Source organism: Uranotaenia lowii, chromosome 3 (assembly GCF_029784155.1).
Source record: "Uranotaenia lowii strain MFRU-FL chromosome 3, ASM2978415v1, whole genome shotgun sequence".
NCBI classification, from domain to species: domain Eukaryota; kingdom Metazoa; phylum Arthropoda; class Insecta; order Diptera; family Culicidae; genus Uranotaenia; species Uranotaenia lowii.
This window is the reverse complement of record NC_073693.1, coordinates 177,510,532-177,531,912: the sequence shown is the minus strand read 5'-3', so window position 1 is coordinate 177,531,912 and position 21,381 is coordinate 177,510,532. Positions and strand designations below refer to the sequence as shown.

Here is a 21,381-nt window from a genome sequence, read left to right as displayed (position 1 = left end):
TTTTTTTTCTGGAAAAATAGGCCTTGAACCTATTTGTAGTGCTTTGATTGCCTAGTTCCAGGCTGGGAAACGAGAGAGGGACATATTTGGTGACCTGCCCAACATGTATGGGAGAGTGGGGCATCATGGGCCACTTTTTTCGTTGTTCCATAACTTCTTTATCATAAAAGATAAAATGAAAATAAAAAATGGTATGGTTTTCTACATTTTCAAGGTATCATAAGGTATTTTTTTAATTTTTTTAATAAGTTATTTTCCCCGAATTCTGACTGTTTAAAAAAAGCAATATTTTTTGGATTTTGAAAAATGGTGGGGAATTGTGGGCCACCAAATCCAAATTGACCAAATACCATGCAAAGTTGATGAGTTGACCCAAAACTGTGATTTCCTAATTCATTTCGTTATTTAAAAGCAATTTCAGATGATGAAATAAAAAATAGAGCTGTGTATGATCGCATGGATTCCAAAACCTGGCTCGCGAACGTTTTGGCAAAATTTCTTATATAGGATGGGCAAAATATCTTTCGTAACTCTTCATTTGGCTAAGAAAACTTTGCAGATAGGTAAAACATATTTTAAGTTCTGAATGTGTATAAAAACATAAAAATATAGGTGGTTTAAGATGTGTGGCCCACGATTCCCCACAAGCTATGATTTGCAAATTGGTTGCGTTTGTGTGACTTATTGATGTTTCATCAAAAATTCCTTTTCCACGTGAAAGATCATGACAAAACTAAGATCATAAGCGTATGAATCGGAGTTGCAGACAAGAGGTGATATGACCACTACCCGAAGGTTGGATGTATGGGGTCTCGAGTTGCACATTGTCTACCGTTCACTAGCCATAGCCATGGCCATAGGTTTGTAGTTGTATTTTTTATATTACTTAATATGTAGTTTTAGAGCTTTAAAAAATCTGTTTTTTTGAATACTCACAAACAAACACCTCTCCTGATAAAGTTATAGCATTTAGAAGCAAATGGGTTGATTTATATGAAAGTTTTACTTTTTTTTCCTTTGTAAAGGTATAGTTTTAAAGTTATTTTTATGGTCATTATATGATAATTTTTGGATATTCAATAAAAAAAGAACATAGGAACAGTGGAAGGACTTAGGGAATTGAATGATGGGAAAATTTCATTTGTTTTTGAGGCCACAACATATTAAGAAATGTCAAAGATCTCTAAGAATCAAGATAGTCGGATAGTAATTTTTTCGAACAAATTGTTGGCGACGCGTACATAATGTTTATGGTGCTGCTGCCCTGCGAGATGGGATCCAAGCTTTGTAGCTTTCCACTCAAGCAAAGCAGCTTTGAGTAAAAGCACATCATCGCAATAATACACACTTAATCTTTTCTCCTGTGATCGGATCGATTTCGTCCTGTATTTTCAACAGCTGAAATTACAGGACGATTTCAGGACAGCAAAACAGCTCAGGAAAAGAACTGTCAAATTGTCCTGTAGGTTCGAAACGATTATCTCCTGTGAGCTCGAAACGGTTTTCACCCGTTTGTCGTAAATTCTGCTACCCTCTCCCTTAGTTTAAATTCTTTTATTTTTTTAATTGCTTTCAATGCACTGTTCAGGAAAAAAAAATACAACAAGAAAAATATATTTCAAGCATTTTATTATATTTCACCTTATTTCACTAGTTTTGCACATCTCAACCCTTTTCACTTTCAAAGCACCAAAGACGAGACAGTCCTCTGTAAATAAACAAAAAAAGATTTTCATTACTTTCGTAACCAAAACGCTGGATGGCAATTAAACTTACCTACGCGCCGGGTGAACTATGGAATTTAAAGCCTTGCGCTCCGGGTCCATGGCAGCTAGCTGAGTCGATTGGCCAACCAAAGCTTCCAAAACGGGGGAAAGAATCCTGACCAATGGTAGAATTTGTCCACACAGCCGTGCTGTTCTCTAATGCAATGCGTTCTTCGCAGCCTCAACTTGAATTTTTAACCATCAATCAATTAAAATCTGCACGAGTACCGGCCACCAAAAAATCAACAGTAGGTAACCGCAAAAAACGATAAGCAGAAATGGTTAGCGGTTATAATTTTTTCTGCATTGGTAAAAAAGAGAGAAAAAATCCTTTTTTAAACAAGAGCAAGAGAAAAAAATTACAAGAAATGTGTCTCCCGTGATTCTGGAGGACACTGTCCTGAACGTACGGGGATAGTTCAAGTTCCTGTGCACTCGTAGAAGTATCATCCTAAATTTCAGGAAAAATGAAGTATCACGAGATACGGATGAGTATTGGTTCGAATTCCGTGATAATTGAGCTATTCCCTGTGATTCGAAAAATCGTTATCCCGAGCGGAATAAATGCAATCTTAGTGTATACATTGAAAATCAAGCGTCACTGCACTAACACAATGTTTATGTTTATATTGTTTACGATAATACAATTTGCACTGGTGCATGTGTGGGCGTAAAAAATGTTTAAACTCGAGTTTGCATCTCAATCCGTCAACCCTTATTTGGCGCTAGTGTTTTGTCGCCAGAATTTCGTTGAAGCACCTGGAAATGTTTATAATTTTTGCCCCTAAATGTATGCAGCTACATTGTGCATCTTTTGAGTATATTTGTTTTTGAAAGAAAACGTTAAAAAATTCAATTGAGTATTGAGTCCAAACAACAATTACTGTGATTGATGTTTTAAGCCTTCTGTGCTCATTGGAATCAAAACAATAATTTTGAAGATGTTGAGATCGTCAAAACCACACGCAGCGAAAAGTAGTACCATTGAACTAAAAAAAATACATCTTAGATTCAAAAACCTTGTGTACATTGAAACAAAATCCAATTTCCTCGATTCAAGTAAATTTTATATTGAACCGAACTTTTTTCCCATAAAACCAATGTTCCAAATTTTTAAATCAAAATATTTAATTTGAATTCAAAGAATTTTTTTTAACTTAGAATCAAAGTAAAAATTCATTGATTTAGATGATTTATCTTTTGAACCAAAGTATTTTTTCGTCAAACTGTAGACACATCTTCATTAGCTTCTGTTTGTTGAACGAGCCGGCGAGAAGCTTTTACAGACAATCACCTATTTATTTTTTTGCGGAATCTTCCTGTTGCGCTTTTTTTTTTAAATTATTTGGTCCTTAGGATATTAACACCTGGATGTCATTCATCCCTCACGTTCCTGTTGCGCAACCGCCAGACAGCACCGGAATCACAAGTCAAACCCGGCGTAGGAAAGTTTCGACAGCTTTGAGACGACAAACGACAGTGGACTCCTAGGTAGGTCTTTCAAAATTAATTTAATTTCAAATAAACTGTCTATGTAATACAATTTTTCAGGGCAACCATTCATCCAACTAATTTGAAGAGGAAACTGTTCCGACTGTTCCGGTTCTCCGACTAAGCGGTTGCAATCGCTTCCGGTCCGGTCCATGGAGACTTAACAAATGGTGCCGAAACCCTTCATCGGTTGTTCGGATGGAACTGTCCGCCAATAAACATCGTCCAGTAAGTACTTTTCACACCTTTTCATGCAATGTATGCAAATAATTTGGATTTTTTTTGAATTGCAATATTAAGCTTAATGTCGTTTTTTGAAAGCTTCATAATAAGCCGTATTATGTGTTTTCCTTTTTATTTACAGATGTATCGGTTCAAGAAGTCTTATCCTGTGGAAAATCGATGATATAAATGATGAACATGTACTTAAAAGGAAATAAAATGTTTTAACCATAATTGATTTCATTTAATTTCGTGTAGTACTAGAATTTTTACGAACAAAAACTAGAATTGAAAAACAAATGCTTTTAAATTGAAACCCAAATACCGTTGGAATAATGGAAAATTGCATAAAATTAAACGAAAAGGTTTTTGAATCAAAAGCATTTAATTATTTGAAACAAAGAAAAAGTTTTGATTCAAAGGAAGGCATTTCTTCGAAACAAAAGAAAATGCATTTGAATCAAAGGAATTTTTATTTGTCCCAAAATCAAAGGAAAAAATCCTTTGTTTTTGCGGCACTTTCCTTTGAAACTAATTTCGATTTTTCTGCGTGCATAGTGCTCAAAGTTACCCAGAAACATGAAATCTGGTTTTGTAACAAACATTTAGTTATAGCCACTTATCTCGTATGAGTATTCTGCTATCAATGATCATGCTTTATACTCCTTACCTCAGTAAGTATTTTAAAAAATGGTTAGTGTTACAAAAAAGCAACCCCTTCCAAAATATTCAAAAATGAATTAAAAAAGTGATCAATGTTCCCCCAGTTTAAGGAATATCAATTTTTATCGCAGTTTTTAGAGAACTTACGCACGGATAAACAAACTCCATCATCTTGTGGAAAATACCATTCATCAGCATTCTTGCTTGAATAATTTCACCTATCGGAGTTGGAATCTCGTGAGGAAATAAATTGGTCAACAAAAAAGTAGCGGACTAATTAGCGATTAGCGATGACGCTTAAAAAAACCTGTACCAGCATTTGCTTTTGGTGGAGCTATCCGTTGGTACAAAAGTTTGGTGATATAAAGTAAAACAAAAATTATCTAATAAAAACGGAGCAGACACATTAACGATTAGCGTTGTAATGCCGAGTATTGGTAGCTCTTCAATTGCCGGACCCCGTACATTTTTGAGAATCAGATTTATAATTCAAAATAATCTTTTTCGAAACACAAAAGATTCAAATTTGAATTCATGAATTGAAAACATCATTATCAAATTTAAGTTAGATATTCGTTTTTGAAGATTCTTATTCATATTTGGCTTCCAAATGTCAAATTCTGTCTCAAATTTCTGATTTATGATTCATGTTTAGAATTCACTTGTCAAATTTAAGTCTTGTTTCAGAATTTAAATTTGGAATTCAAAACCCGACATTCTGAACTATAGTTCCATTTTTGAAAACCAAATTTCATATTTCAAATTCAGATTCGCTATTCAAACATCTCACTATAGATGGAACGGGAAGTTGGATATCTTGAGATCTTCAAAAGCTTTTTGTATCAAAAAATCCACAAACGGTTGCTAATTTTAATATTTGATTGATAATTGATTGATACATACCTCAAGCGAAAGGAATATCTACGCAAATACTCATGATAAAATGTATACTTTTAAAAACATGAAGATAAAAACTCTGAAAATTATGGGTTATTGGTTACGTTATTATTTGAACGCTTAAGTTTAGGTTATCCTTTAAATTCTCCTTTTAAATTCTTTTATAACAATTATATTTACCAACACTTTCGACTACAATGTGCATCAGCACTTTCGATTATCGATCATGCATCTTGAGTCCTTAAACTGTAAAGCTTAACCGGTTACACAGGAAGAATATGTATATATTTGACCTGTGTCTGGGATGTGTATTATTAAAAGTGAAACTCCTCTTAATTTTTGGGGTCATGCTCGAGTCGATGCTGCGCCAACGCCATCGAGGATTCGATTTGCGTCATCCCGCCGAGTAGGTAGGTGCCTACCTATAGGTACGCATCATCCTCAGAAATATTCGGTCTCGCTTTTCGGAACCCGATTCGAGAATCCACGCATCGCTCTCAACACAACAGGATCCAAAGGAACCTCGATCAGGTTTTCACGGCCAGCAATGGCTGGGAAGATGCGCTGGTTTGGTGTGGATCATATAAAAGGGAAAAGTAAAATCCATCGCAATCGGACGCATAAATTTGATGGAAACTGTATTTTGCAATAAGACCCGATCTGTAGAAATGTGGATGTCATCATGTGTTGCCGCATGGATGATATTGAAGATGAAAGTGGTTTTTCAGGCTTGCGGAGGCATGTGCGGGAAAACTCTCGCTGCTGTCGTCGTCGTCGTCGTCTTATTGCAGGAATTTCCGCAGATGAATCGGTCATTCTTGTCTCCTCTTTCATTTCCCTCGAAGATATCCGATGGTTTAGCTTAAACGACCGATGCCACGTGAGAAGGATCGTGACCGGAAAACTGGTTTTCTCCTCCATACCGTTTTGGGGAACTTGTGGAAAAACATTAAGTTCAATGGGGGATCTTCATAGGTCACTACCATAGTCAAACTGGCAAATCGATCTGTTGATTTTAGTAAATGCGAAGCCTTTTACGTTCAGAACGAAATGGGACAATATGTTTTTGAACTACATATGTACATAGTACAAACAATTTATCAACGAATTCAGCGCGATCATTGTTTGAATTGTTGAACAAAATTCCTTTCCAATAAAAAATATATATTTAAAATGGATACAACTTCTTAGGCTCGTTCAATTTTACTTATAAGCATGAACTGGGGGAATTTTGATCAAAATAAAATTTTGTAGAAAAAAAAGTTAGATATATTTTGACAATTTTCATATTTCAAATCTGTAAGAAACAATGATCAGGAACCCTATTCAACGGTGAGTGGAAAGAGTGAAAATAATAATGGACAAGAAGTATGGAATTCAAAAATTCCAGTAAATACTGTGAATATAAAAATTAACTGTACAGCACTAGTTTCAACAACGAAATGTTAATAACGGACACTTTTTAAGCTGAAATGGCAGCAAAATATCTCCTTTTTTTGCATCACTCCCTACCTCTTTTAAGATCAATTTTTGTATTTCTTATACAAATGACCGTTCGCAAGAAATATTCAATTTGTGTTAACAATTAAAATATTCAATTTTAATCTATGAGCCCATAAAATAATGTTGAAAAATGTCCATACACTGGTGCTTAGCCCGGTTGCAATTTTCCATTTTTCATCAGATCATAACCAAACTTTCAGAGAAGATTTTTTATGCAATTTCTAATACTCATACTCGATTTCCGGTATAGTGCGATAAGTTGTTGACGAAAAAAAGTTTAATTATTTTCATTCTTACTGTACCTTAATGTTTTCTAGCGATCCACTATTTGTGTAAATTTACGTTCTTTTCATTTTTGGGGATTAAAAAAATGCACATCAAAATGATATTGAATAATGCAGGTACTTGAGACTTTTGTTTAAAAAAAGTTGATTATGAACTCTAGAAACAAGTAAACTCCATATTTTATAGGTTGCTTTAAATTGTTTCTTTGTTCAAAGCAAGTTCATTGTTTTACACTTTTTGAATAACTTTCACTGTAATTAGTCAAATTTTAATTTTATACACCAATGAAAGTTTAGAAATGCATTCAGGCACTGAGAACAGACGTACAAGCTAGCCCTCGAAACTTGTGTGAAATTTCCAACGATTGTTTTGAACCAATTTTTGTTTTTTGGCTGGGCCACCAAATTTCGCCAAACACACCAAAGAAAACTATCAAAACCAAACTAATTAAAAAAAATAAAATTTGGTTCAGTTTTGAACAGGTCGTATGAATTCTTTGGCATGTTTCAAGAAAATTGCTGTTAAAGTTTCGTAACACTTCCGTCCGATTGCATTATGGAAAAATATCTCATAGTTTCAAACTAAATAGAAGTGCTTAATTTTGAAAAATAGGATGCAAATGTGATACTTGAAATTAACTCTTAGAATTCCTCTTCACTTCATCGATTCGTGCCGGTTTATTTCCGAAGTTTTGGAACTCGCATGTTACATCGATACACAAGAACGGTTCCAGGCTCACCGTAGAAAACTATCGTGGTGTTGCAATTCTCTCTGCAATATCCAAACTTTTCGAGAGTATTGTATACGATAAGATTTACCCGTGGATTGATACGAAGACTTCGGATGTTCAACATGGTTTTCTCAAGAAACGCTCAACCGTAACGAACCTAACAGAGTTTGTATCGAGAACCTCGCAGCGGATCCTGTCTCCAATGGATTCGTTCGAATCTGATCGAAAGAACGCAATACGTCAAACTGGAGAACGTGAGATCTAGTACTTTCTCGGTCAACAGTGGTGTTCCACAAGGGAGACCCCTTCTTTTCATCGCTGTTATGAACGAATTTCCTGAAGTGCTGACTGATGTATTCGCGCTGGTTTATGCCGATGTTTAAAAATGTTTTTGCCTATTCGTCACCCGAAGGATTGCGTGACTCTGCAAAACGCCTTGCACAGGTTCACAGAGTGTTGCAGTAGATTTAGCCTAAAGATCAATTCCTCGAAATGCAACGTGATAACATTTTCTCTGAAAATAGGCAATATCACTTATGAATACCGCTTAGAAAACGATTTCATCATTGCTCGGCAAAGCTCAGTAAAAGACTTAGGAATGGAGTTGGACGCGGAGTTAACTTTTTCAAAACACATCGAAAAAGTTGTAGCAAAGGCAAATTCTATGTTCGGAATGGTTAATAGAATCTGTCACGAGCTGGATAATCCCTACACGATTGTTTCTATCTACACTGGATTAGTTAGTACCGTCATTGAATATGCCGGCATTGTGTGGCGACCGTACTACAACATACACAACAACAGACAAGAGAGAGTCCAGAAGAAGTTCTTGAAATACGCTTTGAGAAACCTTGGGTGGCAAGCAGAAATGCCGGAGTATCGAGCCTTGTGCATGCTGGTAGGTTTGGACACGCTGGAAACCCGAAGAAAATCGATCGACGCACTGTTTCTGAAGGACTTAATCTGTGGAAAATATTACTCACCGTATTTATTATCTTGTATATCTCCGTATGAAGGCCGCAGCAGTTTACGTACCGAATGATGGCATTTTACAAAATAAACGTCGATATTATTCAACTAAGCATGTCCAGAGAACAAATCAAAAGTAGAATTGTGCAATGCTTTTTTACAAATTAACAACTACTGTCCATCGAAAGTCCATCGTTTTTCGACAACGAGTCCCTCGAGACCTCAGCCCCATGTGCTTGCTACAATTTTATCGGATCTACTAGCCAATCTTTTTCGTCGTCAATTGCTTCTTCACCGGGACGCAACGGTTTTAGCATTTTGGAGACCTCTAAGCCCTTCGACTCAGTCGCGCTGATTCCTGCCAGCGTCTTCAGTCGTCCCGGCCCTGAGTTCGACTGCGGTGACGAGGTTCTCCGACCGGTTTTCAACGGCAAGTATTCATTCTGTTCGAGAACTTGCAATGCTCGTGACATGATCTCGCCTTACAACAGGTTTCATACCGACGGTCAATTTGCTACGATCCGACCAGCCACTTCGACTTGGATTACATCACCGGGACGCACCGAGCTTGGCCTTTTGGGGACCTCTGAGCCCTTCGACTCAGTCGCGCCGTTTCCAGCCAGCGTCTTCAGTCGTCCCGGCCCTGAGTTCGTCTGTGGTGACGAGGCTCCCCAGATCGCCTCTACAGGCAAGTACCTTTCGAACTCAAGATCCATTCCCTCGCGTGATGAATTTCCACCAATTGTCAGATCCCTACAACGGTCCTCGGGTAGCTCTGCTTCAACCATTGACGCCTATCAATACGCTACGCTCGCTAACTCAACAAACATAGGGCTTTCATCACCGGGACGCAACGTATCAGGTCCAACGGAGACCCCTATTCCCTTCGACTCAGTCGCGCTGTTTCCCGTCAACGTCATCAGTCGTCCTGGCCCTGAGTTCGTCTGTGGCATAGGGGTTCTCCAGCCTGTGAGCTCAGGCAAGTATGGCCCTCCTAACCGTTTTCCTCCGCCTGATGGTTCCTCCCCTTCCAGCGTTCGAGGCTCTAGGTCTGCGATGGAATCTTATGATTCACTCACCATGTACTACCAGAATGTCGGGGGTTTAAACTCCTGTATAGCAGATTATCTGCTCGCCAGCTCTTGTTCCTGCTACGACGTTGTCGCTTTCACGGAAACATGGCTGAACGACCGTACTATCTCGAGTCAGATATTTGGACCAGATTACGTCGTTTTTCGTTGTGACCGCAGTCCCCGTAATAGCAAGAAGAACACTGGGGGTGGAGTTTTAATTGCTGTTAAATCCGATTTCCATGCACTGCTTATTGACGATGACTCCTGACACGACTTGGAACTTGTGTGGACCCGCATCGATCTTGGCAACCGAAAACTCTACGTATGTGTGCTGTACCTGCCCCCTGATCGCACACGAGATGTCGCCCTGGCGGAGTCTCTTTCTCGCTGCATATCCAAAGTGAGTTCTCTCTGCGCCCCCGAAGACGATATTCTCGTCATTGGTGACTTCAATATGCCCGGTTTGAAGTGGTGCTCCAACCATGGTAGCTTTTTGTACCCGGATCCTGTGCGCTCTACATTCTCGGCGCCTTCAAACATCATACTAGACTCCCTGAGTACGGCAACCTTGCGTCAAATTAACAGAGTTACTAACGAAAACGGCCGTATGTTGGATCTCTGCTTTGCTAGCAATGGGTCTCGCGTTCCGACCATTGAATCGGCTCCTGCTCCGTTCGTTAAGGCAGTTCAGCATCATCCAGCTCTAATGGTTTCGCTCGAGGTCACCGGATTGCATGCTTCTGTCGAAAAATCAGCACCCTTCTATCTCGACTTCAAGAAAGCGGATTTCGATGCTATCTCCCATATCCTGGTCACCATCGACTGGGAATCTGAACTCAATCTATTGAATCCCAATGCTGCGGCCGAAACCTTTTCGCATATCTTAAATTACGTTATCGACCGCCACGTGCCAAAGCGAACGACTTCCGGGAATTTGCGGACTCCTTGGTTTACGAAGGAACTGCGTCGACTGAAGACGGCGAAGAGATGTGCTCTCAGAAATTACCATAAGCTCAAATCCTCCCAAACTAAGGATGCATATCGAAGACTGAACTCCGCTTATAAAAAAGCTAGTAAGCGCTGTTACCAAAATTATCTTTTTCGAGTACAACGTAACCTCAAGTCCAACTCAAAATCGTTCTGGAAGCATGTCAAAAGTCAGCGGAATGAACCTGGTATTCCAACTCAAATGTTTCTGGATGGCAACACTGCGAACTCTGATGGCGGAATCTGTGCTCTCTTTGCTCAAAAATTCTCGAGTACCTTTGCTACTGCTTCAACATCCCGAGAACACGTGGAGAATGCTGTTAGGAATGTTTTGCCACTCGGCTTCAGCATGAGCACGATTGTTGTAGAGGATGCGGTCATATCTAAAGCAGCGGCAAAGCTCAAAAATTCCCTCTCTACTGGCCCGGACGGCATACCATCTACCTTTTTAAAACGATTTATTCCTGTTTTACTGACACCTGTAAGACTCATCTTCCAAGCCTCTCTTGACAGAGCCACCTACCCTTCACTGCGGAAGGAAGCCTACATGTTTCCAGTCCATAAAAAGGGGGACCGAAGAGATATCAACAACTATAGAGGAATTTCTGCCTTATGTGCAATCTCCAAACTATTCGAATTAGTCGTCATGGATCCGATTTTCTCGTACTGTAAGCAAAATTTTTCAATCGATCAGCACGGTTTTATGCCCAAACGCTCTACGACAACTAACCTGTTGACATTCACCTCCTATGTACACGAAAGTTTTGCTGCTAAGTCTCAAACTGACGCCATTTATACCGATTTGTCAGCAGCGTTTGATAAGGTGAACCACGATATCACCATTGGTAAGCTTGGGCGCTTAGGATTTTGCGGACCTTTACTTGGCTGGTTCCGCAGTTACTCAACTGGACGTAAATTGACAGTTCGCACTGGAGACACTCTCTCCAGCCAGTTCTCTGCTTCCTCTGGTGTGCCCCAAGGTAGTCACTTAGGACCGATTATCTTCTTAATCTATTTTAACGATGTGCTCACACTCCTTAACGGCCCGAAACTTTGTTATGCTGACGATCTTAAACTGTTTTACGCCATAAACGGTCAGGACGACATTGATTTTCTGCAAAACCAGTTTAATCTTTTCGCAAAGTGGTGCGACATCAACTGCCTGCCTTTGAATCGCAGTAAATGTGCAGTCATCAGTTTCTCACGAAAACGGCAGCCTTTTTGCGCGGAGTACTTCTTAGGAGATGAGTCCATTGCGCGGGTGGACCACATCAATGATTTGGGCGTAATACTCGACAGTAAGCTGGAATTCAAAACACATACGAACTACGTCGTCGATAAAGCTTCTAGAAGCCTCGGATTTTTATTCCGAGTGGCCAAGGAATTCAAGGACGTGTATTGCCTGAAGAGCCTGTATTGCAGCATAGTTCGATCCATCCTCGAATACGCCTCAGCTGTCTGGTGTCCTTACTACCAGAACGGTAATGAGCGGCTCGAGGCCATCCAGAGGCGCTTTTTGCGTTATGTCCTCAGACACCTTAACTGGCAAGACCCATTCCACATGCCAAGCTACGAACATCGATGTCGTCTTATAGACATGGATACTCTTCAAGCCCGAAGAAATGCAACACGAGCTTCTTTTGTCGCCGATCTACTGACATCGCGTATCGATTGTCCTACGCTGCTAGAAGCTATTCCTCTTAGTGTGAGACCTCATGGACTGAGAAACCAGGACCTTCAACTGTATGTTCCCATTCGATTGAACAACTATGGAGCCAATAGTGCATTCATCGGTGTGATGAAAACGTTCAACCGCTTTTCCGAACTCTTCGACTTCGACGATTCGCGGAATGTTTTTCGAAGAAGTGTTTTAAGATTATCAAGAAATCATTAATTAGATGTAAATTTTATGTAACTTTAACTTTAAGTCGTCATTTGGACCTATACTTGGTCCGTTGATTGAATAAACAAACAAACAAACATAAATACATAGTTAAGGAGTTACTGTAGTTATTAAGTGTCATTTATATTATAAATTAAGATTAAGGCTTAGGATCTAATCAATAAAACTAAAACTAAAATTAAAACTCGCTTTGCAATGTCTAGAACCAGTTTTGATGGGTAAGACTGATCGTCAATAATGTTCCTAACTGACTGAATATAGCCAATTCGTCCTCTGGCAATAACCGTTCAAGAAGTGCAAAAACTTATTGTAAAACTGTCAGTTATTTCGACTGCCACAATAGTGCAATAATAAAGGAATGAATAAAAGTTTATCACCGGTACTTTTTATACGGTTTTTACTTATTGAATGTTTTCGGTGAGAGAAACAACTATTTTTTATTTTTAAAGTTACGTACTCTGAGTGACATTCGATGATGGGTGAAAAAAGTATCCCGAAACGTTATTCAAATTAAAAAAAGTTGTATTACTCACCGAAAAAAGTCAATAAGTAAAAACCGTTAAAATAAAGGATGATCTGTCCAGTCAAAAGTAACTCTTATTGCATTTATTTAGAAATATATTGAACCCGTCTAATTAAAAGCGGCATTAGTTTAATTACTGATGAGTTTATATACGATTACGCCTTTTTGAAAACTGGGCACTTGAAAATTTGATTTGTAGCTTTTGAACGGCACAATAGATGGCACTGTTTCAAGTCATTTTTCAACGTATTTTTAGGATGTCAGCATTTGAAATTTTACACACTTTTTTGAAGACTTTTTTGAAGACTTTTTGTTCGAGCTTGTACGTCTGTTCTCTGTGATTTAGGTGTGTTTCAAACAAACCAACCGCCAAAACTCAAAAGAACTTTAATTTACACTAACAGTGGATCGCTAGAGAATATTTATAGAAATAATGAAGATTATGAACTCATCGAACTTTACCGGAAATTTTTCGAATTAGCTCAAATTTGGCATGAGTATTTGAAATTGCTTAGAAAATCATCCCTGAAAGTTTGGTTGTGATCCGAAGAAAAATGGAGATTTGAAAAAAGCCGTAAGCTCCAATGTACGGACATTTTTTTACATTATTTTTTGACTCATAGTCTAAAATGGATCTTACAATAATTGATTTTAAAAGAGGAAGGATTGATGCACAAAATGAAGATATTTTGCTGCCATTTTAGCTTATAAAGTGTCCGTAATTAACGTTTTGGAGTTGGAACTAGTGCTGTATGGATAATTTTTTGATTCGCAGTACCGTCGTGCGGAGTGAATTTGGGTCAAATGTTTGAAACATTTCTATTAATATTGAAAATATCGATTTCAAGTGTTTACACATGACAGCTGGTAAATATCTTCATCTTTTACTTTAAAGGCTATTTTTCAGGAATATTAGGCTTTACATCTATGATTCTTGAAGGTTCTGTGTGTAATTGACATACATCCAACACCACATAAAATTACATCATTTACATTACATTACAAAGTTACAAATTACAAAGTTTTGACAAACCAGCCCGAGGCTGAAAGTCCCTATAATAAAGAAAAAAACAGAAAAAACATTACAAAGTGATTTTCCAGTAAGAAACGTGCATTACGATTCGCTAAGCACGGAACAGAGTAGTTTTTTAGAATCGATTAAAAATGTCATAATTTATTCTAATTTTCGAACACTGTTCAGAATTTGTTAAATGGGGAGACTATGGGTTATGATGTACATAACTTTAACTTTTTTTTCTAAATACAGAACACATGCAAAATTTTATAGTGTACAACAGAATATTACATTTTTATGTGATTATTTTCTGAAATACCTTCATTACGGCTTTACAGAACATTTTACGGAATCTGTGAACTTAAAAGAAGTGAAAATATCATAAGCCTTTTTTATTTAAATAAATGCGTTGAATCAGTAGCATATCTCGAATACTTATGGCCATCAGAATGGCCTTGAGAAACATGGTAAAGAAGCCAACACCAAGGAAAACTCGAGTAAATTTAGTCTAAAAAGGCACTTAATGCCACAATCAAAATTGTGCGATATTTTGCAAAATCTTTTTTTTTGTTTTTTTTTTTTTCAAACGTACGACGAAAAATAGGTGTCCACTTTCTACAATGTAAAAAAATGTAATAATTTCAACCCCTAAATGTACGCAAAAACTTTATGTTTCTTCATAAGTGATTGAAAATGTTTGAAAATACTGCAATTGGTGTTTTATCGTTCTTGTCCTGCCAGAAGGCTCCATGCCAAATTTCAGCTCATTTGGTTAGCTCAATGGGGTCATTTTACAAGGCTCTTTATTTCAGAATGTCAATCTAAAAAAATAAATAAATTTTTAATTTTACACATTGCGCTTTTGGGTGAACATTTTCCAGATTTTAAAAAAATGCACATTTTCAAGATAGTTTGAAATCATCAAAAATGTTTATAACATGTTTGTATCGATGACTTCGCATGTGTTACTGACATCAGTAGGTTAGAATGAGGATACTTGATCCCTGTGGATACTTGATTCCTTCGCTATATCTCGAAACCGGAATGTCTTTAAATGTTCTAGAAAAATGTGACAAACAGAGCAAAAGAACAATCTCAATAAATTTTAAGAATTTTATTTTTCGAATTATTGAACTTTGTTTGAAAATTTTTACAAAAAGTGTCTTTCGACGATCTTTCTATATTAACTTTAAAATGTTTCCCACGTAGAAAAATTATAATGAAAATATTTATTCCAATCTGGTGTGGGGTAGTGTGGTGGGCCGCTTTACAAATTAAGAAAAAAAAAATCTATCAATTAGAGTATTGTATGAACTTCATAATGCCGTATTTTCAACGCAAAAGTAAATTCTCATTTTTTTAGAAAATATTTTCCAAAATATATTCTATGGGTTTAATTGATTCCTAGAGTCCAAAAAAATGTATGTTTTCTTCTGAATGGATCGTGATCCCAATGATCACAAAATTCAATAATTAGTTATTGAGTAGGACTCAAAATACTGTGTTTATCTAAAAGCTGGAAAATTGCGCCTTAGAGTATGCAATTACTATGGGGTAGTGGACAAACTTTCAGAATTCACTTGGTCTGATACTGTAAGTAACTGTGAAATGAGAACTAATATAGCAAAAAAAAAGTCAACGAACCTTTTATCTTAGGATTTTGCTTGATTTTTGCCTAGGGACAGGGCACCCTGAATTAAGGATCAAGTCTCCTTTAACTGAAAAAATATCGCGATTTTTTTCACCTCACGAAAATGCTTCTAGTTTATTTACGGGTTTATGTATCGTTTTAACTTTTGGAGCATATAATCTTGAAATTACACGCTATCAGAAAATGCAAAACACGGCAAGTTGCTGAATTTTTCCAAAAAAATATGATGAAAATGAGAAAAAGTTATCAACTTTATTGATACAACTCCTACATGACACCTCAAATGCGCTCATTGTAGGTTCAAAATGAAGTGCGAATTGTTCGTATCATCCGATAGGCCAATTATGATCATCAGATATTGCATCAATAGAAAAATATCCAACATTTTCTACTTCACTTTCGCTCTCTGTGGGCATAAGAGTGCTTAGCTCTTCCGCAGCCCCGAGGATACGGCTTCGAACTCTCGCCACCGTATTATAATGCCTCATTAGTACGGAAGCACAAGATATCACGAAGGCTCGCTCATCACAACTACAACAAAGTTGGGTCAAGGTTTCAATCAAGCTCCTGCACTCGCGCCGGCTGGAAAAGGCCCTACGGGTCCAAAAAGTCTCTATGGGTTAGTGAGATAAGATGAGGTGTCCATCAGGTATTTTTACCATGATCTTGCCGAGGGAGGATATGTTTTGCAGAAACTGGTATATTTTGCCATTTCACTGGGTCCCAGGTCCTCCTGAAAGACAGACAAGGGGACGATGGGAGTTCTGGGAGGTATGAGTCGTCGCCGTTTTTCTCTCATGTAATAAAACTTGTTTCGCTTTGCGCTTTCCGAAGACGATGTTCAAGTTCAGGCAAACACAAGTTGAAACCGCAGCCTCACTTGGCAGCTTACCTCGGTCAGATATCAGGTACAGCCTAAACTATGCAGCGTAAACGATAATACCTATCGTGTATCGTGGATTACCGGCAGTTTTTTGTTGTGAATATTTACATAAAGCCATTTGGTGGGAGTTTTAATACAAACAAGTAGCTGCCGAACCGTTTATCGTGACTATTTTCGATGTGGGTGACGCGTATTGTGCTTATATTTTCTTAAGTACAATGACCCCATGTAGAATTATCCAATAAACTCATTTACGTGGTGAAATTTTAGAAGCACAACGGATTGTAATAAACTTTTTTCTTGATTTCTGTTCTTACTTTTTTCATGGAATATATAGATACCTCTCATAACCAAAAAATTGACTGCAGTTGATTGAAGTTCATTTTTCCCTGACACCATAAAACATTTTTTAAAAAAAATATGTTAATAGGGTAACGGACTTATTTTGGACCAGAGAACCAATTTTGGACCAGCTTGTCTAGCTCTCTTATAAATCAAATGATCATTAATTTTTTTAACAAATATTGTTGAAGCCCGGGAACTTAATGTAATGCACTTATTTTTTTCATTATTAGTTGATTTATAAGAGAGCTAGACCAGGTGGTCCAAAATTGGTCCCCTGGTCCAAAATAAGTCCGTTATCCTATATAAAACTTTAATTTTAGAAACTAGGTAAACAAAGTAGGGTAACGGACTTATTTTGGACTGGGTACATATTTTGGACCACCTTTCAGCTTTTTTCCAATATCTCCCACATAAAACATTCTAATCATGAATTTTTTTACAAAAAGAATTCAAGCTACTTCTTATGATTCTAATCGTATATAACATTAAATTTAAATAAGATGATAAGGGAGAGAAAATTGAAAATAAAGTTTTGAATTTTCACAGTTGAGCCGAATCAAGTCCATTTCAGGAGGACGTGCCATCATTGAAGTCAACTTTCAAGAAGTTTTCTGCATAGCCGTGATGAATTTAACAACTACAAACTATGCTATGAAAAAAACACTTGAAAACAAGTTTGCAAGCTTGAAGAACCGAAAAAACTTTTTTTTGATAGCAAATTTACCCATGTCGAAAATAGGTCCTACTAAATTCCTTAGGCCAAACCCACCGGGCGTTGCTATTTCGGTCGGTATTTTAGATGTTTTGATTGGTTACGTTTTTATCTACTTACTGATTTTCACACCCATTGTTGCCATCCAGGTTGGTATTTGTGTTTGTTTATTTTCTTATAGCGATGACCGGTTGCGTTGCTACCGGGTTGCTACATAATCGCATCCTTTAACAACCTACTGCTCGAATGCTATTTCTCGAATCAAATTAGCGACTGTTGGTGTGATGATGGGTTGATAGATATGTTGCTGAATGTACTCGATTCGAGGTTTAGCAACCATTGGTGGGCTTGGTCTTAGGAACTTATTTTGGACCACTCAACATAACCAGGGTATTATACTTGCTGTTAAATGTTAATAAACGTACGTACGTTGTACGACGATATGAAAAGAATTTTGCAGACTATTTCAAACGCTTATTAAAAATGAAATTTGGAATTTTGTTATTATTTTATTTAATTGACTCGCTGAAGCTCAAACCCGGGGTTAAACGGGGTTTACTCCAATCGGCATCAAACCAAGCCAACGATTGTTTTAACTTACTTTTTAAGGTTTAAACCTTTTTAATCTAACAATCCGCATTAATGGCAACTGTTTAATAAGCATTTGTCAAAAGCTATAGCTTAAAGAAGCTTAAAAACATGAAAAAAAGTTATCATACACGGTTTTTTAATTAAGTCATTATTTTTTATGCTTCATGAAAAATTATTGACAGTTCGGTCTAACGGTTACATCCAACAATATATTTAGTTAGGTAGAAGGACGAATTATAAACCCCGTCTAAAGGAGGGGAAAAAACCGAAGAAAAACCAACAACAAATCGGCAAATATGTAACGAGTTTAATGTTTGTAACAGTTGAAATATCTTAATTAATAGTAGAACAATTGTTCAGTCTACCAAGCGGACTGAAGAATGGGAGAAACCGAGAGAATGGAGAAAACCCGTTGCGCGACGCCCAGTTCCGATGCCGCAATCAATCGGCTCTTTTCAGAGCCCACCTAAGAAAGAGTTTGTCGTCGCGGCATTGGCCTCCAGGTACAGTCCAAGGACTTGCCTCCACCGACAACAATTGAGGTTGTCTGGGAGAGACTCACTTCCACGAGGGGAATGAGTCCCATCGGTGGTTGTTTCCCAAACGCCGCCCCGATAGTCCACTAAAGGTTGTTCATGGCCCAACAACAATTTAAACAAAAAATATATATTCAACTATAGCTATGATTTCAGCATTCATATGTTTAAAAACTTAGGAAAACATTACAAATATATGTAAAAATTACAAGCAAAAATGTACTTTTGTGAAATTTTCAGCGGTAAAAATATTACTTTCAAATGATTAAAAAGATTGAATAATTCTCGCATAATTTTATCTTTTTTGAATCTATGTATTCTACAAAACTGAAGCCAAACCAAATCCAATAAGATTTTGGAAGTCAAAATGCATCAATTGATGTCACGGAGTTAATGATGTTAGACATTATTAACTTACCATTGGGTCGCCTGGAGGAGATTACGTTCTAAAAATTTATCCTAAAGATAAGCCAACTAGCTAGTATTTACCACTGCAGATCAAATTTCGTCGAGATTGCAATGTGCTATCAGAATTTTCAAAACATTTGAAATACACAATATAACAGAGGAGTTTTTTTTTCGTTTTTATTCCAATCTTTTCGAAAATTATTGTTTTAAAGCAACAAACAAGTGTACCTAAATAGAGGCTGGAGAAAAGTTGAAGAAAGTTAGTTCACGAATAAATTAACATGAACAAACCAAACTTGTCTACAAGAATAACAAAGGAAAAGCATTACTGAGTTATTCGCATAATTTCGCATCAATCGCTGTCGTTAATATAGCAATATTTAGATTAAGTATAAGGGTGGTCCAAAATAGGTCCAGAAAGTGGTCCAAAATAGAAACCTGGTGAACCTGGTCCAAAATATCGACCAGAGTAATGATTGAAAAAACGAGTTTTCAGGCTTGAATCTTGATATATTGCAACAAACGACGATATGTTTCGATAGAAAAAGCCTCGATTTTTGTAATGAATGGATAAAGCAGTCAAAAATTGTAACATGTACTTTTTTATTCAGAAAATAGCATAGCCACTTCCCAAAGCGGTCCAAAATAGGTCCGTTACCCTAATATGAATCTCTTTAAAAGTGAATTTTTTAAGCCTCCAGTGAAATCCAAACAGGTTTTTTTATTCAGAACTGTCTGATAACATGTCACAAATGCCCTCCTATAATTGATTGCTTTTCGTGTTTCGGGTTAAAGCTTTCGATGGGCGTTAATCACGCGTGATGAACATGTATATTTTCGCTTTTCAAGTGAAATTTTTCGTCGTGGTGCCATTTTATGTCCAGCGCCAGTGGGTCATACACAATTACGGCCTGGCAGAGGCCGGGGCATTCCGCAATCGGGTCATTTGGTTGCTAAAACGAAATGCTACTAGGCACAAATTTAACGATTATTCGCGCCTTGAATTCAAATGATTATTATCAAACGTTTCACTTTCATTTGCAGGTGGCAAACTCGGGTAACCAAAAAGTGCAGTAAGATGGAAGTGCGATGGTACTGGTCAGCTTTCATTCTGCTCATAGCTGTGTCCAATTCCGTGGTGACACACGACATAACCAGCAGTAGTTCCTCAAGCCACCCCACGCACGGCTACGCAAGTAGTAGAGGGATCGGTAACAGTAATAACGAGTCAACCAACCCAGTCAATCTAAACGATAATTTAGAAAATCAACCCTCATCGATGCATGCCAGTAAAAAACAGGATATCGATGCTAATTACAATTTGGATGAGCTCGCTTCCAGTATAGATGCACTGGCAGCCACAAAAAGTGTTAAGAAATATCTAAAAAAAGAGAACCAAAAGTACAGAAAAAAGTACAAGCCGGTGGAGGAAAATCTAGAGGGTGCCGCCGCACAGAGCCATGAGGATCAGGCACCACTTAGGCGTGAGCCCAGAGAATCAGACGGAGCAACGCAGCAGAAAGGCCCAATTAATGAGTCGGAGAAACCGCACAGTCGTAAGAAACGTTTGATTTGGATAACTGATGACGGGAGACTGGCACTTCCACCGGGTACTTCATTGACCATTGCTCCGACTATTGCGTTGCCATTCGTGCGTTACCCTCCGACGGGATTTCTTTCCAACATATCGATCAGTCTGCCGGTAACGAGTAAGTATGGGCGCCGGGGAGAGTAGTCGTTGAGGTTTTTATTTTAATCTTTATTTGTAAGTATTTATTGGTATAATAAAATGTATTCAAAAGAGCTTATTCAAAATAACGAATACTCAACAATTCACCTACTTATTTTCAACAATGTGAAGTTTTCAGCAAACTTCCTGATTAGGCCAGGAATGAGGCCGTTGCCACTTTAACTGATTTAGAAGCCCCTGATTTCAATTGATGACCATTGAGAAAAATCCCCTATTACCACATTCTATCCTAAAAATGTGAATAAAGAGCCGTTTAGATACCACGTAGATAAAAAAAAGTGAGATTTTCGAAGCCCTTCCCACCCCTCTTCGAGGACACGCGTGGACATTTCAGATTGGTCCCCCTGTTCACGTGGACTGTGGACGTGGACGTGGACAAAGTTTCTATAGTGAATTTTTTGTTTGTTTTGAAAAAATATTTTTGTATATTTGCAACTCCTTGAAATTGTCAGTATTGCGATTGATTTAATTTCCTAAA

The 21,381-nt window shown here is 37.6% G+C and overlaps 1 protein-coding gene across 1 annotated transcript in view; it reads left to right on the top strand.

The window, feature by feature from the left end:
- Nucleotides 1-21,381, top strand: part of LOC129757431 (uncharacterized) — a 41,100-nt gene that overhangs the window by 5,162 nt on the left and 14,557 nt on the right. The window contains exon 2 of the mRNA XM_055754655.1: nt 20,198-20,862. Coding sequence (XP_055610630.1) covers nt 20,232-20,862 — 631 coding nt within the window. The 5' untranslated portion in view covers nt 20,198-20,231. The remainder of the gene's footprint in view (nt 1-20,197; nt 20,863-21,381) is intronic.